The 19,347-nt window shown below is 38.3% G+C and overlaps 1 protein-coding gene across 2 annotated transcripts in view; it reads right to left on the bottom strand.

Annotated features, from left to right (window-relative positions):
* The window catches only part of kpna4 (karyopherin alpha 4 (importin alpha 3)), a 33,421-nt gene extending 14,595 nt beyond the window's left edge, over positions 1-18,826 (bottom strand). Inside the window, exons 1-10 of one of the 2 annotated variants that reach the window (XM_087993638.1) lie at positions 18,636-18,826; positions 8,676-8,720; positions 8,265-8,354; positions 7,983-8,012; positions 7,843-7,895; positions 4,354-4,449; positions 4,087-4,172; positions 2,739-2,825; positions 201-370; positions 41-85 (exon numbers count right to left, since the gene is read on the bottom strand). In XM_087993638.1, the coding sequence (XP_087849764.1) occupies positions 41-85; positions 201-370; positions 2,739-2,825; positions 4,087-4,172; positions 4,354-4,449; positions 7,843-7,895; positions 7,983-8,012; positions 8,265-8,354; positions 8,676-8,720; positions 18,636-18,695 (762 nt within the window). In that variant the 5' untranslated portion in view covers positions 18,696-18,826. Of the gene's footprint in view, positions 1-40; positions 86-200; positions 371-2,738; positions 2,826-4,086; positions 4,173-4,353; positions 4,450-7,842; positions 7,896-7,982; positions 8,013-8,264; positions 8,355-8,675; positions 8,721-9,142; positions 9,164-18,635 lie in introns of those variants that run through there. The other variant, XM_087993639.1, reaches the window with a different exon arrangement.
* Between the last annotated feature and the right edge of the window lie 521 nt (positions 18,827-19,347).

Here is a 19,347-nt window from a genome sequence, read left to right as displayed (position 1 = left end):
TATTAAGATGCTACATGCTTGCTGACTTCATAATACTTACATTAACGTCTGTGTGGTGGATGAGCACGCATAACGCTGGAAGAATCTAGGAAAGATGTTTTTTTAAAGAGTATGGTCAGTGTCAATTTAAGTTTTCAACAATTCAGCTGTAAGTTATTTTTAAAATTGCAAAACAAATCGACACACCTCAATTTACTTACCTCCTGAATTGTTTCCATTGGTGGGGGAGGGTCTTTATGACGGCAGAGATTAACCATTACCCATGTGACATTACGAAGAAAGGTAATAGGTATAGATGGACTAATGAAAGAAAGTAGGGGCTTCACAACTCCCAGACTAATTACATAATCTCTGCATTGAGGGCCATCCCCTAATTTTAAACAATTAAGAAAAATAATTCAGTTTCATTACACAAAGCACAATATACAAAATGTCAATTCACATGCAAGTGACATCATTTAAAGCCTAAAAGACAGACTACACCTACAGGACATCTCAAAGAACTTCACAGTAAACCCAGTATTTTTTGTTATCAAACAGCAGTCAACAGAACATAGCAAACTCTAACACACAGGGATGAAATGACCATTCTCTTTGAGGGATAAATGTTGGCCAAGTAGAGAATTGTCTGCCTTTCCTTAAAACATGGCAGTGATCTTAGTTTAACATTTCATCTAAGAACAGTATATCTGACAATACAGCACTAAGCAGTGCACTGAAGTATCAGTTCAGATAATGTGCTTGAAATTACATTTGTGAATACAACCTTCTGAACAGGAGACCCGAATGGCAAATGAACCAAGGTGGCATCTGAATCATATTTAGGCAAATTTCCCAGTGCAAAAAAAATAGAATCTACCACAACATACTGTCAACATATTAGTTGATTATATACAGCAAACATGGTTTTAATTGGCACATTATGAACCGGGACTTTCAATAAAGTGGCAAAAATTATATACATCAAATACCGGAAGTTTAGCATATTATCGCGATCTCAGTAGTCAGTTGAGGGTGTGATTGAGAAGGCTCTCTGCCGTTAAGTTTTATTTAAGGTAAGGCTGTGTTATTATTTAATGATTCATACTATAATCAAAGTATACAGTGATTGCATACCCCAATATTACATTTCTATGTATTCTTACATTAACATGCGGACATCTTGAACAACTGGAATATTTTATCAACCGCACACTCCGTGTCCCATAGGTATTGGTTAATAAACAGTTTGCTGTGACTTCACTTACACAATGTCTCAAAGTAAAATGTTATAAAGAAATATCTAATTGAAAACATAATACAGCAGTTATACAAGGTATTCTGTTTCATCCATTTCTTCTAACAAAATATTTATATCCAATATCTGCCAAACTATAAAGTTGATAATAGAAAATTAATCAAGAACAAAGCAAGCACTTTCCTGCTTTGCAAATACTGCTGAAAAACATAGGCTCTTAGTTTTCAGTAAGCCCATGCATTATTGAAAATTCTTCAGTACCAAGGTAAAAGAAACTGCAGTCATTCTTCTGGTCAAACCCATAACTTATACCAAGTGTGATCTGGACACTCGCTGCACACTAATGTCTTTGCCAGCAAAATAAAACGAAAATAGTAAATTCAACACTAAAATACCACATATTGTTAAGGACACTTTCGATGCATTAAGGTGGATAAACATCTTAAAATTTGGGACACCTATAAATAGTAAATAATTTGAATTTACAATCTCTTACAAAAAATAAATATCAGGACACCTCACAGAAATGATTGCCAAATGATGCAGAAGTCGGTTTCATGGTAGAAGTCGAGATCCAATAGTCTGAGGAGAGTTCCCTAAAGCAGCTGAAAGGTTCTAAATGTGCAACAATGATCCGGTAGGAGATTAATAGAAAGCTAAGATTAAAGGAACAGAAGATCAGGAGTCGTTTTATAGGACTGGAGGAGTTGATCAAGTCAAGGTTGTGAATGGCCTTGCACATAAGCGTGAAAAACAAAGTTAATAATGAAACATGATAAACCAGTGAGGAGGGTAAAATAATAGATAAGTGAAAAAGGGAGAGGACACAAATGAGCACTTTGGACAAAGGATAGTTCATGGGGCAGAAAATGGACATGAGGCCAATAAGGTGGGCACTGAAGGAGGTCTAGTCTGGAATTGACAAAGGCTGTTACAAGGTTTTCAGGTATCAAGTACCAAAGGGCAGGAGTCTTACAAGCAATGCTTAAAACGGAGAGACAAATTCATTTAAAATTTTGTTCAGTTTGAGAGAACGGACAATCAAATTAATTAGTAGGAGCACATTGCTTGTGTCAGAGGTCTAAGTTGATGGTTTCAGAGTGTCCAATAACGAACTACAAGTAAGTCGTATTTAATTTAGCAATATGTAGACAGTTGAGTAGCGAAGGAAACAGGTAGAAAGATAAAGTTGGCATTATCAGTACATGAGAAAGCTAACCTAAAGTCAAATTTCAACCTCAAACATTACAACTTTTCTATTGCATCCCCACATAACATGCAATTCCCATTTTCTGGGTTGAATTAATCTACCACCAGCTGTTAAAATGGTATTGTAAACCCCCACCTCCAATTACAGAAATTGCCCAATTTTCATTTAAAGGCCATCTACATCAGTTTAATACCCAAGCAGCAAGCTGAAAATAATGCTGATAACTGCAGAAATAAAATATAATTAATCTTTTTAGTTTTAGAATAAACAATGACAAAACAGCAAACATACCTATGATGTTGCCTAAAGCCCAAACCGCTTGTTCACACACATTCTGATGTGGAGAGTGCAGCAGTCTTAAAAAAAGAGGAACAGCATCTAAAAGGAAAAGAAATGCAATTTAAAAATTATATTGCAATTTAAAAAAATGATGAAATTTTATTCTTGTTAGACACACATTTTCCTTTATAATAAATCAAACTACAATATTACAATTGGTGTCCTCAACACAGTCACTGCCTCAAGATCATTATGCTGCTGGAGCTCCCTCACTCAGTGCGGATTCAGGAAAGCGAAGCAGAGAGTGGCCAAGTCAGGGAGCAGGTTGTTCAGCAAGATGGTAAGCCTGGAACTAGGAGATGCTTCAGGTTGGAAGGTCAGGAGCAAGGGATTGGATTAGGGAATGGATGAGGGTAACTGTGTTGAGGACACCAATTGTAATATTCAGCTCAGTACTTAAGCACTGTTGGGGCCTGCATTTTGACAGCCTCAGAGCTTTGGCATTTGAACTTGCATTCCCATTCAAGGAAGATGATAAGTCCAAATCTAATTTGAAGCTGGAGGACTGACATTGTCAAAGTACAAGTTCTGATGGTACTGAATTGCTGAACTGGTGGGGCTAGTTGGAAAGTCAGCAACAACAGGGTGGGTGAGGGTGATGGAAAGGCCTCAAGTTGAAGGTTCACCGACAGGAAGGGACTGCAGTGACCAACATGTTGCTTTATTTTGAAAGGTTTTGGATGTAGGTTTGCTCGCCGAGCTGCACAGTTCATTTCCAGACGTTTCGTTGCCCTACTAGGTAACGTCTTCAGTGCACCTCAGGCAAAGCAATGCTGAAAATTCCTGCTATTTATATGTTTGGGTTTCTTTGGGTTGGTGATGTCATTTCCTGTGGTGAAGTCACTTCCTGTTCCTTTTCTCAGGGGGTGGTAGATGGGGTCGAACTCGATGTATTTGTTGATATAGTTCCGGTTGGAATGCCATGCTTCTAGGAATTCTCATGCATCTCTTTGTAACGAAACGTCTGGAAATGAACCTTGCAGCTCAGCGAGCAAATCTACATCCAAAACTGAGCTACAAATCTTCTCAAAACTCGCTGATTTTGAAAAGTATTTAAATTTACAATATAGGTATTTAGCAATGCAAAGTATTTCAATTTTAACTTTTTTTAAAAAATGATGAGGAAGTTCCTCCAAAACTAACTTACAACTTTTACATTAGTTTTAATAAGAAAACATTTAATTTAAAATTGAGATTTTCAGGAACACTCATATAACTTTAACAAAGCTCGATGGATTATTTAAAAGATCACTTTTATAATGGAACAAAATCTCAGAACCCAAGAGAAAAAGGCACTTACTTGATTTAACCACAGCCTGTGTTTGCTCTGAAGTGCCGGAGGCAATGTTTGTTAAAGCCCAAGCTGCTTCAAATTGTAACGAAGGACTATAAAACAGAATAATGCAAATTACAAAAGTCACAGGTAATTTTGGGATATGCAGTTTCAATTTAATCATTAAATATCAAAAGCAAATAACTCATTTTCTTTATACAGATTTAAAATTTCAGAACAATTTGAGATCAAAACAGGTTATTTTAAATAAAAATATCAGTATGCACTACTTACTTGTCATCTCGTTCTAGACAATGTACGAGAATTGGTAAAATGCCAGAGTTTATTAAATCATCTATTGGTGGATTGCGATCACTTGACAACAACTTCCTGGTGAATGGAATAAAGACAGCAAAAAGTTACTTGAAAACTTGAGAAGCTTTTGCTTCAATTAGTTGCAAGTATGCATCACCTTTAACATTGCAAAACACTCCACACAGCTTACATGAACATTAAACAAAATGTAACAACTGAGCTAAAAAGAGATATTAGGTAGCTATCCAAAAGCCTGGTTAAAGAGGGAGGTTAAAAACAGCATTTTAAACATGAGTGAGATCTAGTGGAATGGATAGATGTAGGAAGGGCGTCCCAGAGACTGGGGTTGAGACAGCTGAAGGCACACCTCAAAAGTTCAGGGCACGAAGGAGGTAATAAATGGATTGAGTGCAGTGAGCAGAGGCTGTAGAGCTGCAAGTGGCAAGAGATAGGAATGATCAAGATCATGAATGGATTTGAAAACAAATGACAATTATAAAAATGCAGCCTTAGAATCAATAAATGGCAGAAAACAATTGGCCTGACAGTGAATTGAGAGTTCAGAATTGGCCACAATTTTGAACGAGTGGAGGTTTAAGGAACCAGGTGGGACATTATTTCACAAATGTAAAGGTTTAAGAAAGAAAAAAAAGAGTTAAATAGATTCAGTTAGAAGCATTTTTAGCAAAATAAATGAGCAGAGCAAGATTGACAAGTGCACTTTAGAAAGGATAAGGAATGAGACTAGGGCAAACAGTCAGGCCAGGAGTGGTGTTAGAAACGAAGATGCAGCCTAGATTGTCCATTCTGTTAGATAAGGATCCTTGTGTGGATATGAATAATGCCTAATATATGTACTGTGTAAAATAAACAAACTAACCCGAGGGAAATTTGTTTAAATTATGATTGTAAGATGATCACATTAAAACTGAGCACAGACAAGAGATGAGAACTTGTGGCTTTTACAGAGATCAATCTTAAAACTGTCTACGGTCAGATCTCCTAGCATTTGAATAAACAATAATAATCTAAACCAGAGCTTACTGGTGGCTTGTCAAGCTGTACCATAAGCTGGAAATGTGTTGCTGGAAAAGCGCAGGTCAGGCAGCATCCAGGGAACAGGAGAATCGACGTTTCGGGCATAAGCCCTTCTTCAGGAATGGGGAAAGTTTGTCCAGCAGGCTAAGATAAAAGGTAGGGAGGAGGGACTTGGGGGAGGGGCGTCGGAAATGTGATAGGTGGAAAGAGGTCAAGGTGAGGGTGATAGGTCAGACTGGGGTGGGGGCGGAGAGGTTGGGAAGAAGATTGCAGGTTAGGAAGGCGGTGCTGAATTCGATAGATTTGACTGAGACAGGGTGGGGGGAGGGGAAATGAGGAAACTGGTGAAATCCGAGTTCATCCCTTGTGGTTGGAGGGTTCCTAGGCGGAAGATGAGGTGTTCTTCCTCCAACCGTCGTTTTGTTGTGGTCTGACGATGGAGGAGTCCAAAGACCTGCATATCCTTGGTGGAGTGGGAGGGGGAATTGAAATGTTGAGCTACAGGGTGGTTGGGTTGGTTGGTCCGGGTGTCCCAGAGGTGTACCATAACACAAGTAACAAAAAGACAGACAAGAATTTCAAAAGATGAGCTGAGGCAAGACGGATACAGGCAACTTTATGGAGTTGGAATTCATTGGTCTTCATAATGGAGAATATATGGTTGAATATTCAGATCAGGGTGAAATGGACGCCACTTTTGCCAATAATGGCAAGGCAATTACAGCCTTGTAGAATTGTTAAAGAACACACAATTTATGACAATGATTGAAGAGAACAAGCCCAATTTTCCCAGAATTTAGCATTAGGAAATTTCTACATGTTCAATACTGCATGCCAAATAAGCTACCTGACAGCCTAGAAGGATTTGCATTCTATTCTCCAGATCAGGAATGTATCTCAAATATTCACTGATGCACTGTGCCTGTGATGTGTACTGCTTACAAGACAGACAAACTCAAAAAGGTCCTACTGACAGTATCAGTTAAATATACAACTTGCATCTCCCAAAAGAACAAGGACAGCAAGCAGATGGGAACACTACATCTGCAAGTTCTCCTCCATGTCCCACCCAAGTTAACTTGGAAATTATAAGGAGCGAGTTGACCATTCAGCCTGAACCGGCCCTTCGATTCAATAAGATTGTGGTTGATTGAACACTTCAATGCCTTTTACCCAACCCACCTGCATAATCCTAAACTCCATTGATAAGCAGGAATCTATCAACTGGTGCCATAAATACACACACACACACACACACACACTGAACTTCCACAGCCCTTGTGATACAGATTTCCAAAGCTTCACAACTCAGTGAAAAATACTTCCTCCTCATTTCAGATCCAAGTGATATCTTCTGGTTTTAGACATCCCAAGCGGGGAAACATCTTACCTGCATCTACCTGTCTATTCCTTTCAGTGTTATTTAGGTTTCAATGAGATCACCTCTCATTCTTCAAAACTCTAGAGACTACAGGTCCAGTTTTCACAATCTCTCTTCACAGGACAGTCCTGCCATTATGGCAACAAGTCTGGTGAATCCTTGTTGTACTGCTTTTATGGCACTAATGTCTTTCTTGAGACAAGGAGATCAAAACAACACACATTGCTCCAGATATGTTAAAAACTAAGTTCCCATGCAATTAAAGCAATACTTCATTCATTATTCATACTCAAAACCTTTTGCAATAAACGATAACATTACATTAGCATTTCCAGTTGCTTGTTGAACTGCATGCTAGTCTTAGCATATCAACAAGGACACCACAATCTCTTTGTACATCTACATTTCATGTAAATAAGAATCTGCATATCTGCTCTTCCTAAAATGGATACCTTCCAATTTTCTACATTAAATTTCATCTGCTATTTTTTTCAACAACCATGTCCAAATCTTGTTGAAGCTGCTTTGTCATCTTCACAACACATTCCAATCTAGCTTTGTATCATCCAAATGTGAAAATATCATACTTGGTCCCAAACTTCAAATCATCAATATAAGTTACAAACAGTATAAGCCCAAGCACTGATCCTTGTGGTATCCCTAACAGTCACAGTCTGCCGATTTGAGAATGACTCATTCCTTCCTACTGTTTTCTATGTGTCAGTCAATCATTAATCATGCCAGTATATTACTGCCTAACATGTGCTATAATCAGTTTGTTTCATATTTTTCAAAATCGCAGCATTTCCTCCCTAAGAGCATAGAGGGAGTCCAATCACTCCAATGGTTCAAGGGCATATACAATGGGTAATAAATATTTGTCTTGTCATCAATGCTCATAATCCATGAATGAATAAAATGATATATATTCTTTGTAACAAACAGCCTCTAAAGAATCTACAGAAAATGAATGTCATTTATTTCAAGAAGTTACTGAGAATCTCAAAAATATATCAAAAGTCAGAAAACTCAAAGCATGACAATCTCACCTAGCCGCCTGCACTGCACTCAGCTGAAGACCCTGGTTGTCACTGGAAGCATTCTGTTTGATAAAATTATTACAATTAGTAAATATTCAAATTTACACTGCAGTCAACAGAAGTACAACTTGAAGATGAAAGTTAGTCACCTGCACGATGGCTTCTAATGATGTATTTTGCTGTAGAAAGGGAACAAATCAAAATATTAGTTTTCAAAACATTTTAAAAGTTGAGAGTTAAATTCATTTAACTTTTTTAAAAACAAAATATTTCTCACAAATTGACTACTGCCAATCAATTATGCAATCAAAACTGATGTTATAAAGTAGAGACAAGTTTCCCACACAGTGTTCATCAGTTAAAGTCAGTATCAAAATCTGAGCCCCAAGTTCTATAGGGTATTTATTTATGCAACTGTAAAAGGAATTTACCACTCTGATGTCACCATCAAGGTCAGAGTCTTCACAAGTATCCTCTTGAGGTACATTTCTTCGTTTTAATAAATGTTCATCCCTTTTATTCTAATTATGAACAAAAATATTAATGTTCAGTTGAGAAATAACACTTTTTGCACTGCAATGTTAAACACTGAAGTAATCCAGAAATCTTGCATACATATTTTGCTGCGATGATCCAATCTTTTCACGTGCATACAATTTCCCCTCAACATGAACAAAAACTAATACTCTACAAAGCACCTTGAGTATTGTAATGTAAAAGCTTTCACGTGACATTGTATAATTTTTATCTTGATCTCTTTACTTGAGCAGCAGAGATGAGTACTTAGAAAGCGAATCTATATTTCCCTTCCAAAGCAGTACCACTTCAACAGAAATCCTTACCTTTCTTAGTTCTACAACCACTTCATTGCGCTGTCTTCTCATTGACTAAAAGAAAAGAGAAAGCTTACTTAAAATTTTGTGTGAAAAGCTCAAAACTATTCTTCCAGCATGATGATAATAAAATGTAAACTTTAATCTCAAGGAGACATTAACAATAAATCTGAACAATTCACCATTTCAGCCACTTTGGTGATTAATGCAATACATGTGGTGCTTACAAGACTGAACAGAATAGATTTGGGAAGGACGATTCCCTTGGTTAAAGGTTCTGGAACCTGTGGAGATGGTCTCAGAATATGAGCTAAGTCCTTTAGGTTGGAGACAAAGGAGGAATTTTTCACCTAGAGTGATGAGTCTTAGCAATTCTATCCCAGAAGTTTCAGTTATTTCAATGTACCCAAGAAATTAATCAAAAGATTTCTTGATATGACAGCTCTCAAGGGTCAGTGTAGAAAAATGGCACTGACCTAGATAAATAGTAGAGTAGGCTTGAGAAGTCAGATGGCCTACTCGATATTTGATGCGTTGAGGACAATAGACCAGGATAGCTGTCAGTTTGATCCTGTAGCTGGAAGGGGAGAGGTAGCATGAGTTCTTGCTTTTAACTACAAATGACAGAGGTTCATGGGAAACTGTGAAACTGGATTACGCCGATTGCCATTCAAGTTCAAATATTGACAAATTGATGTATTCTGGCCATGTTCACATATGCAGAATGGCTACTGTGAGCACATAAGCTTGTACTGAAATTAAATTATGCTCCAGGTGATGTGGATTCTGAAACAGTTGAAAGAGATCAACAAATCTTGATGAAGTATTTATTTACAAACTTATCATCCAAACGAAGTGATACCTACTCCACAAAGCTACCAACTGAAAAACTGTAAACAAAATTTAAACCAAAGCAAAAAATTTAAACTGTGTGTGAAAATCCTACTTAGCATTCCTATACATGCTTATATGTCACAGGAATGTATTCAACAGATATGATAGATATTATCAAAGCAAAAATATCTATCATATGGAATAACCAGTGTATGCAAAACTGCAAAGCAAAAAGTTCAGTTAATAGTTATATATTAAATCAGCACTTGTACTCTTTGAAAGGAAAGATGATATCAACAGAACCTATATTGGCATTTCAATATTAATTGCCACCATACCGGTGCCACATATTGCAGCAATGTTTTCATCTTTCATTCAAAATTATGCTTTCCTTCTCCACATTATGTGCCCTCTTGCCCTGCTGTTTAAACGAATAATTCTTCTGCCCAGGCCCCAGCACTCGTATGCTCAACAGTTTTCCTTTCAAAAACCAAAAAAGAATGATTCAACTGTATGTGTAACCCTAACAACTTCTCCAACAAAACAAAAGTTGGAAAAGCTCAGCAGGTCTGGCAGCATCTATGGAGAGAAATCAACGTTAATATCTTGAGTTGAGTGACCTTCCTCAGAACTCCCCCTCACCTTACTTAACAGCGTAACACCATTCACCAATGCTTTTCACACGTGAAACTTACAGGCTGTTGAAAATCATATCAAAAATGTGCGCAACCACCTCATGTATGTATTTAATAATTCTGGGTTGGTTTCAAGTCACAAAACTTTTTCCAAATGCCTGTCTGTATTAACGCCCTTTCCTATCTGTATTCCTCTGAATAATCATTCCATAGATGAATACAAAGTAGCAGTGCAACTCCTCAGGAATGTTACAGGTAAACCAGTTGCTTTCTTTTGCTCAATTTATTTTATAGCACGGAATACAACGTTACTATTAATTAGTATAGCAAAAGGAACAATCAACTAAATTCTTAAGCAAATAGGTATCATACTGGAAATGTTTTGTCAACCATTTAGAATTATTTCTGGCTTATTTTCTCTATATGTGTATTTCTATCACAATCCTGCTCTTGACCAAACAAATCCCATTCAACCAAATATGCCTTTCGCTAATCCCTCTCACTTCCATGGCCTTAGCATATTCCACATCGTAGTGGAGTGTTTCCTTTCATTTCATTAAGAGTATCAACTTTTCCACAACCATCCTCCAAAATTATGCAAACTTAAGTGGGAAAATTAGAACTCAAGATATCATAGTTTAGGGAAAAGGACTGATAAAATGTTTCCAACTGAAGCAATGCATGTAAACACAAGTTTGTTCACAAAGTTTAAACACAGAACCATTCCTCCAAAGGAGGCAGAGGGATATACTGATGATAATACAGGTTACCCGATACGTTTCCAGAATGTTTCCTTGAATTAAGTGCAGACCAATGCAATGACAGTTCATTCTCTCTACTGATGGTAAGGATGGTAATTGAAATGAGCCTGGATTGTTTCCAACAGGAATATGTTCATTACTAACACACCTCAACACGCGACATTCAGATAATAAGCAAAGCAGAAACTGCATTGAGATTCAACAGATATATTTCTGCATTACCTAAAGCATGCCTTCGTTTGACCTAAAATACTGCCTTATTTACTAGCTGCTTAACTTCTTCCTGATTGCAGGGGATCTCCAATGGAAATAATTTCTGTTCCCTTACATTTATATCTGTGTTTTGGTGAGCACCAGTAAACAACTAAAGGTAGGGTAATTTACTAACAAATATGCTCTAATATTTCCTCCATTTTATCTGTCTGTATGCACCAGAGGTAGACTGAGGGTGTGGAGATATCCATTCCCATATCTCAAATTCTGCTCCTCAGTAGACTATAAAGATTCTGAAGACAGAGCATATGCTAATCTATCCTTCTAAATAGCACTGATCGCTCCATGTATTTAGATTAGATTAGATTACGTACAGTGTGGAAACAGGCCCTTCGGCCCAACAAGTCCACACCGCCCCGCCGAAGCGCAACCCACCCCTTACCTAACACTATGGGCAATTTAGCATGGTCAATTCACCTAACCTGCACATCTTTGGACTGTGGGAGGAAACCGGAGCACCCGGAGGAAACCCACGCAGACACGGGGAGAACGTGCAAACCCCACACAGTCAGTTGCCTGGGGCGGGAATTGAACCTGGGTCTCTAGCGCTGTGAGGCAGCAATGATCCTAACATCATGGCAAAGCTCTAAATCATGATCTTGGTAAGTGTAACTAAATTTTTTTCAATTTCATAATAAAATACAGTGTGTCACTCAACATATTTAAATTAATTTATACATGAATTATTAGTTTAAAGCATTAGCACTTCCTTTCTACCCCAATCAGAAATGATATATATATAACGTAGCACACTACTCATTTGATGGCACTAACTCATGTAGAATGGAACATGTGAATCAACAGAAAATTTTCAGAATCAAAAGAAAATACTCCCAAAATTATAATATTCTAATCATGTGCTCACATCTGACCAAGTAAAAAGAAAATTAGAAAGTAAGTGATTGAAACAATCCCAAATAGGAAGCAATTACTGCGTAGGCAAGCAGTTGAGTAGTTGAAATTTGCAACTTCTTAAGTCTTTAGTGATCAAAGTTTGTGCGAAGATTTGTAGCTCGGGTGCTCTTTAGTAATATTAAGTCATAGAATCTCGAAGCATATTCTCAAGTTAGGATTCTTAAGTGCAGTACCAGTTGAAATTCACAAGTTAATTAACAATGATGCAATTTTATTTTTGATTCTCAAAGTTAAGAAACAAGTGAGATGTAAATTTTCAATGGTTTAAAACAGTCTTCCCAATGTCTGTCAAATCTAGTGCAGACTGATAAACTATTCTACTGGTTTTAAGGATCCTATGCGTTGAACTTTGAGCAACTTAATATAACTAATTCAAGGTAGGGTCACAACAGAAAACTATTGTATTGATAGCCCTCGAGAAGAAACTACAACAATGAATGGAATGGGTGGAGAAATTGAGAGATAGTTAGGTCTGCTCCTCTGAAATTCAAGTGGACTGAAGTGCTCCTCCTCCTAACAATAGACACACAATGCTAACAAACGTGGACACGGTATTCCAAATCAGAAATTTATTCTATGCCCCAACATGAAATCTGTCACCACGGACATACAAAGTTCATCATGAAATAACTGTTTTTACTCTTCCCATCACCCTGAATGAGATCGTTTCCTAATATAATCCATATCATTACTTTTGGAAGTTAGTTCCTGAAAAGGAACCAATTCTTTTGAGCAATTACAGGGATCTGAAATATAAACGTCATTTCAAACCTGCATATTACATAATAAAAGAACTGCTCATCACCCTAACTAATCCTCAAGGTAGAGCTAGCAGAATGAGAACACTTCTGAGTTTGACACTTTACATGTCAGGGATTGCAATATATTTAAACAAGACAGGCAAACATTAACTTCAACAATTTGGTTGTATCATTGTTTATCCAGGTGAAATGAATAAAATGTCTGTTATCCAAGACAACGTCCTCATTGGTGTACACATGTTTAACTTAACATAAAAAGCATTACATTTTCATCAACTTTGTACAATACTTCAAACGTTTCAATACGTGTACTAAGAAACTGACAAATTAATTTAAACTCATACAATGGAAATTTAGTCAGGACCAAGAAATTTTAAAATGCCCACCTATTACTGGTTTTCATTGCAGAAGTATCAGACTTTTCTGCATAGATTATCCAAGTTTTACATTAAGAAAACCTGTACAATAGCTCAGGATATTAGCTGATGCAAGAGGAAAACAAAAGTGTTCTGATCACATTACCTCCATGTAAACTAAAAGCTTTATTTTATTTGGGCATGATGGTGGTGTCCCTACCTCTGAGCAAGGAGGCCTGGGTCCAAGTCCCACTTGCTCCAGAGGTGTTTAATAACATCACTGAACAGGGTGATCAGAAAATATCTGAAAGTCTTAATCAACAACACATAATAAACCTGGATCAGAAAAACAAAACACTGGATGCTAGAACTCCGAAATAGAAACAGAAAATGCTGGAATTATTCACCAGGACTGACAGCATCAAAAAGAGAGAGTTAATGTTTCAGGTCAATGATTTTCCACCAAACCTTTTTGCTTCCGTTTGTATAGACACTGTCAGACCTGATAAGTATTAAGCACTGTGTATTTTTATTTCAGGTTTTCATGGTCTGTCATTATTTATTTTTATTATAGTAGAAATCTCCATTAAATGTGTCCAATGATTGAAGATGTAGCAATGCTTTAAATCAAAGTGGTGTGTTTGATTAAGTTGTATACCATAAAATATCTTCAGTTTTTGACATTCATTTGGGTACTACTGAGAAACGTAAGGACCAACAGACTGGGATAAACAGAGCACTGAAGAAACTCAGCATGTTTGGCAGCATTTGCAGGGACAGAAATAGTTGACATTTTAAGTACAGTATGACTGGAGTCAGATGTATAGCATCAAAACAGACTCTTTTGTCCAACTTGTCCATACTGACCTGATATCACAATTAATCTCGTCTCATTTGCAAACATTTGGCCCATATCCCTCTATTCATGTACTCATCCAGATGCCTTTTAAAAAGTTATAATTGCATCTGCCTCCACCACTTTCCCTGGCAGCTCATTCCATACATGCAGACACCCTGTGTGAAAAAGTTGCCCTTAATCCATATTTTAGGCTCCCCAACCCATGCCCTTCAATTTTATAAACCTCTGCAAGATCACCCTTCAGCCTCCATAGCTCCAGAGAACATAAGCTAAACAGGCTGGGCTGACACCACTTGTTTTGAAGAGTCATCCTGGACTTGAAATGTTAACTCTGTTTCTCTCTCCATAGATGCTGCCAGACCCGCTGAGTTTCTAAAGCATGCTCTGTTTGTTTCAGTTTTTCAGCCTCTGTAGCATTTAGATTTTATTTAAGGACAGGCTGGGCACTTGGTTTAACATTGCACCTAATATAACATACAGTGTTGCAGTCTAGAATCAGTCTATATTATGAGTTCAGGTCTCTGGAATAATGCAAGAACAAACTTTTTGCAAGAGAGGCAAAAGTACAACCAGAGTGTCTAGGTCAACACCCTGATTGAGAATTCACTACAGTAGTTCAGCTTTGGATGAAAATATTCCAATACACTGTGGACACATTGTACCACAATATGATTTTTCTGATCTTAAACATCAGAATTTGTTGACATGTGAATGGGCAAAATTGAACATATATATACTCTAGTATTTAGTATTAGAGTTGGATTATATTATATTTGACTCCAATGGAAACTATCAAGCTCTTATTCATGTCATCCCCAAGACAATTAAACACCACCCAACTCCTGTACCAGCTCATCATCCGAGAAAGCCTCATTCATGCTTTTGTTAGCTTTAGATTTGAATACTTCAATCCAATCCTGGTTGACTTCCATATTTTCATCTCTAAACTTGACATCATTCAAAATTGAACTACCTGCAATGCTTGTAAGTTAGCTCAGTGAGCTTGAAGGTTTGTTTTCAGACGTTCTGTCACCATACTAGATAACAGTGAGTGTCTCTGGTGAAGCACTGGTGGTATGTACCACCTCTCTATTTATAGGTATTGGATTCTTGAGGTGGGTGAAGTCATTTTTGGTTCATTTTTTCAAGGGAAGGTAGATAGGGTCCAAATTGATGTGTTTATTGATGGAGTTCTGGTTAGAATGCCATACCCCTAAGAATTCTTGTGCGTGTCTTTGTTTTGCCTGTCCTAGGAAGTGTGTGTTGTCCCAGTCAAACTGGTATCCTTCTTTGTCTGTATGTATAGAAACTATTGATAGTGGGTGGTGTCTTTTGGTGGCCAGTTGGTGTTCACGTATCCTAGTGGGAAGTTTCCTGCCTGTTTGTCCGATGTAGTGTTTCTTTCGTGCCTGCAATGTCTAGATATTAAAATTGTAAACCTTGTTTTCAATTGTGGTGACTTCACCCTATTTATATCATTTCTTCCAGCTCCACAACCTTCCAAGATATCCACACTCATCTAATTCTGGCCTTGAGAATCTCCAATTTTAAGTGCTCTAGCACCTTCACTTGTTTGTGCCCTCGGCCCGGAAGGTCTTGTTGTATGTCTTCAGCTTATTACACCAATTCCTTCCTTTAAATCGCACCTTAAAATTTACTTCTAACTAAGCTTAGGTCATCTGACCAAATATCACCTCATATGGATCAGCATCATTTTCTTTGCTTATGAAAGTTATTCAATACCACAGAAACATTATGTTCAAGACAGTAAAAAAAAGTTAAGCTTTTATTGTGATTGAAATACACAAGAATTTCCACTTAAACTTTCAAAACTTCAGAAAGTAAAGAACATTACCTAACTTTCATTTAAGACCTCCATCTTTTATTAAATCTGAGCTCAACTAAAATTCCGCCCATCAATGACCCATTTGTGCTGGGTTACTTTGGCTCCTCGACCACCAATGCCTAAAATGTATTATATTCATCAGTGCATGCATTTCTCTCCATGGTCTCTGCCATGTCCATCTTTAACCTTCAACTTCATAATCCTTAAAAGAATTAGCCTTCTTCCATAGTTTCTGTACACCTCTCCCTCCCTTTACTTCATAAACACCTGAAGACATGATAGCCATTTATGACCTTCCCTCTGGAATTCCCCATTTAATTCATTCGTGGGACATCGTCCAACCCAAGTTGCCCTCGAGAAGGTGGTGGTGAGCTGCCTTCTTGACTACTGCAGGCCACATTTTGTGTGTACACTCACAATACCACGAGGGAGGCAATTCCACCTCTCCCCTCAAGAAACGATCTGTACGACCAAACTGGAGGTCACATGCCACATTATCTTAATATCATCTTTTTGGATTCAGTACCAACTTCTAAACTGCTTTCAATTTTGTGAAACACATTTGGACTTTTTCCTGTTAAGAACCAAACATAAAAGCAAATCTTTTTTGGTGTCATGGGTTACCATTAGCTCAAATGGCAGAATATCTGAGTACTCACCTAGAAGACCACAAACTGATCAGCGATACACTTGTCTCTTTACTTGGAAAGGTGCCTTTGGTTCCTCTAGGAAACTAAATCATTTAATGTTTTCTACTGTTCAAATGTATTTCTCAACAGTATACTGACTACAAAAGTAAATGTGCAATTTAAAAACACAATCCACTGAAGTGATTCACAGAAGAGTTGCTTGGAAGCAGAGTCATTAGGGACATTTAAGCGACTGCAGGACATGCACATGGACAGCAGTGAATTGAGGGGTGCGGTGGTTAGGTTATTTTATTTCTGATTAGGAATAATCCTCGACACAACATCGTGGGCCGAAGGGCCTGTTCTGTGTTGTACTTTTTAAGATTAGATTACTTAAGTGTGGAAACAGGCCCTTTAGCCCAACAAGTCCACACCGACCTGCCGAAGCACACCAACCCCAGACCCATTCCCCTACATTTACCCCTTCACCTAACACTATGGGCAATTTAGCATGGCCAATTCACCTAATCTGCACATTTTTGGACTGTGGGAGGAAACCAAAGCACCCGGAGGAAACCCACGCAAACACGGGGAGAATGTGCAAACTCCACGCAGTCAGTCGCTTGAGGTGGGAATTGAACCCGGGTCTCTGACACTGTGAGACAGCAGAGCTAACCACTGTGCTGCCCATGTGCCAATTGTGCCGCCCATTTCTATGTTCACCACCAGCAAGTTTGACAGTGAAACTTCTGATTTTAATAAATGGTTTTCTTTATGCCCACAGCAGGTTGCGTTTTAATTTGCAATGGCCAACATGAATACAGATTTTAAATTGTCAAAGCAAAATTAAGCTATTAATATTCACAAGCCTAATGTGATTAAACACAAGTTGCATTAATTCAACACAAATGCCTGAAGTTATTAGTCAGCCTGTTGCAACGTTATCAGTAATGCATGTTTAAACCAGTTTATGAAGCATTATTGCTACAGTCCTTGCAATGTGTGTCATTCATTTCATTCTTACATAAGTAGCTTATCACTTTGGAAGTGAAAAAACTGCTCTGAACAACAGGAACAATTACATATACATCATTATGATTAGCTCTTCAGGTGAAATAGGGAGGGAACTCCTGTCACAATAGTTGCCCTTATCACACCAATTGTCATCGGTTCCTTTTGTAATACAAATATATTTTAGCTCTACTTCCTAATAATCAATAGTATAATTTCTCAAGGAGTATGTTGGCAATAGTCAAGTATTTCCCAACTAAGTTAAATGATGTAAAATTTAATTTTGCCTTTAACTTGTTCTCAGTTCAAAAGATTCACCTGCGCGTGCATTACTTCTGCCATACACAGGCTAGTTGCAACTTTCACAATTCCCTGTAGTCATTCCTCCGTATCATTATACTTGAAATTTCAACAAAACTTTCCCCTGAAGTAACATTTCTGGAGCTGGAAGTACTGATACACTTGAGAGATCCGAAAATTATGTCAAGACAGCGGGCACTACGATTCATGGGACAATTTTGGCTCATTGGGAATGTATATTCCTTAGAATGATTGCTTCACTATTTACTTTCTAAGTATCCATAAAACAGTTTAACAAACCATTATATACCGAAACGAGACAACCTACTGGAGGATTCGATCCATTGTATTTATTAACAGATGAAAATGGGCTGGTCATGTAAAAATAAACTTCAAGTTTGACCTGCGGCGTAATTTGGAACAGACAGTTTGCTTTCAAATCACTAACTTGCGTAACATTTAAAAAAGGGCAAGTGGCACGTTTTTCTTTCAGAAGCTGTTCATTTTCATGAAACGCATGAAAATGCTAAGTATTGTCGCTTGTGAGTTATTAGTCAACAGGGAAATCTCGAACCCTGCTGCAGAACGAAGTAACTTTAAAGCCTCTTCATTGACGTATCCTTTTAACTTCCAACGTCTCCGCCTGGTTACCTTACTCACGCCTGGAAGCTCAGTTCAGGCCTCAAGACAGGGCCTGGCTCGGCTCCCTCACAAATTACTAAAGACGTCACTGCGGCGGCGGCACCGCCACAAACACTAAAAGGAACAATAAAAAAAAATCAAATTCACCTCCAGATCCCGCCCTTTGTTCTTGAAATTCTTCAGCCGCTGTTTGTCGTTGTCCGCCATTGCCGTGTGCCTCTCGAGAAGTAAACTTGCCCCCGGTTACTGAATTCCTAATGGTGAAAACGAAACAATAAGCAGCAGTCACTCCACCTGCCTTTCACTTCACTTGGCTTCACCAGAACCAGGCAAAATGCCGGTAAAACGCTCAGCCTCACTTTCGCTGCAATGGGCAACTCGCAGTAAGGGCGGCGTTGATTGGCTCGCCCCTGCCGGTGATGCGGAGCGGACAATCGCGGCGCCAGTCGGTCCTCCCGACCCTGGGGGGGCGCTGCACACCCCCCACTCTTGCCCTCCTCCCCGCGCCACCTATAGAGCGTCGCGGCCTCTCCCAAAAATTCGCCCGCCGTCTCGATTCAGTTCCGGCCTGGCCCCTAGCAACCGCGACTGCTGCTGCCATGTTGGAGCGAATGCGAGTTTCTCGCTGCGCACTTAGGTCCCGGGGTAAGGGAGACAATTTTGCAGTCGTAACCGGACCTAGGTTTGAGAGCGCCATGTTTCTGTGAGCTTCGGGCGAGCTCTGGCTATGTGTTAATCTGAATAAGGTCCTCCCCTAATTTTTGAAAAAAAGGAATTTAAACATTGCCTGGCAGTTGTGTTCAGGATTTTTATATATAATACACAATTTTTTAGTAAATAATTTTAACTCTAAAGTGCC

The sequence above is a fragment of the Chiloscyllium plagiosum genome, unplaced genomic scaffold (assembly GCF_037043375.1).
Source record: "Chiloscyllium plagiosum isolate Xiang-an unplaced genomic scaffold, Cpla_swu_hap1 HiC_scaffold_13, whole genome shotgun sequence".
In the NCBI taxonomy this organism is placed as follows: Eukaryota; Metazoa; Chordata; class Chondrichthyes; order Orectolobiformes; family Hemiscylliidae; genus Chiloscyllium; species Chiloscyllium plagiosum.
This window is presented reverse-complemented; position numbering and strand designations above follow the sequence as displayed.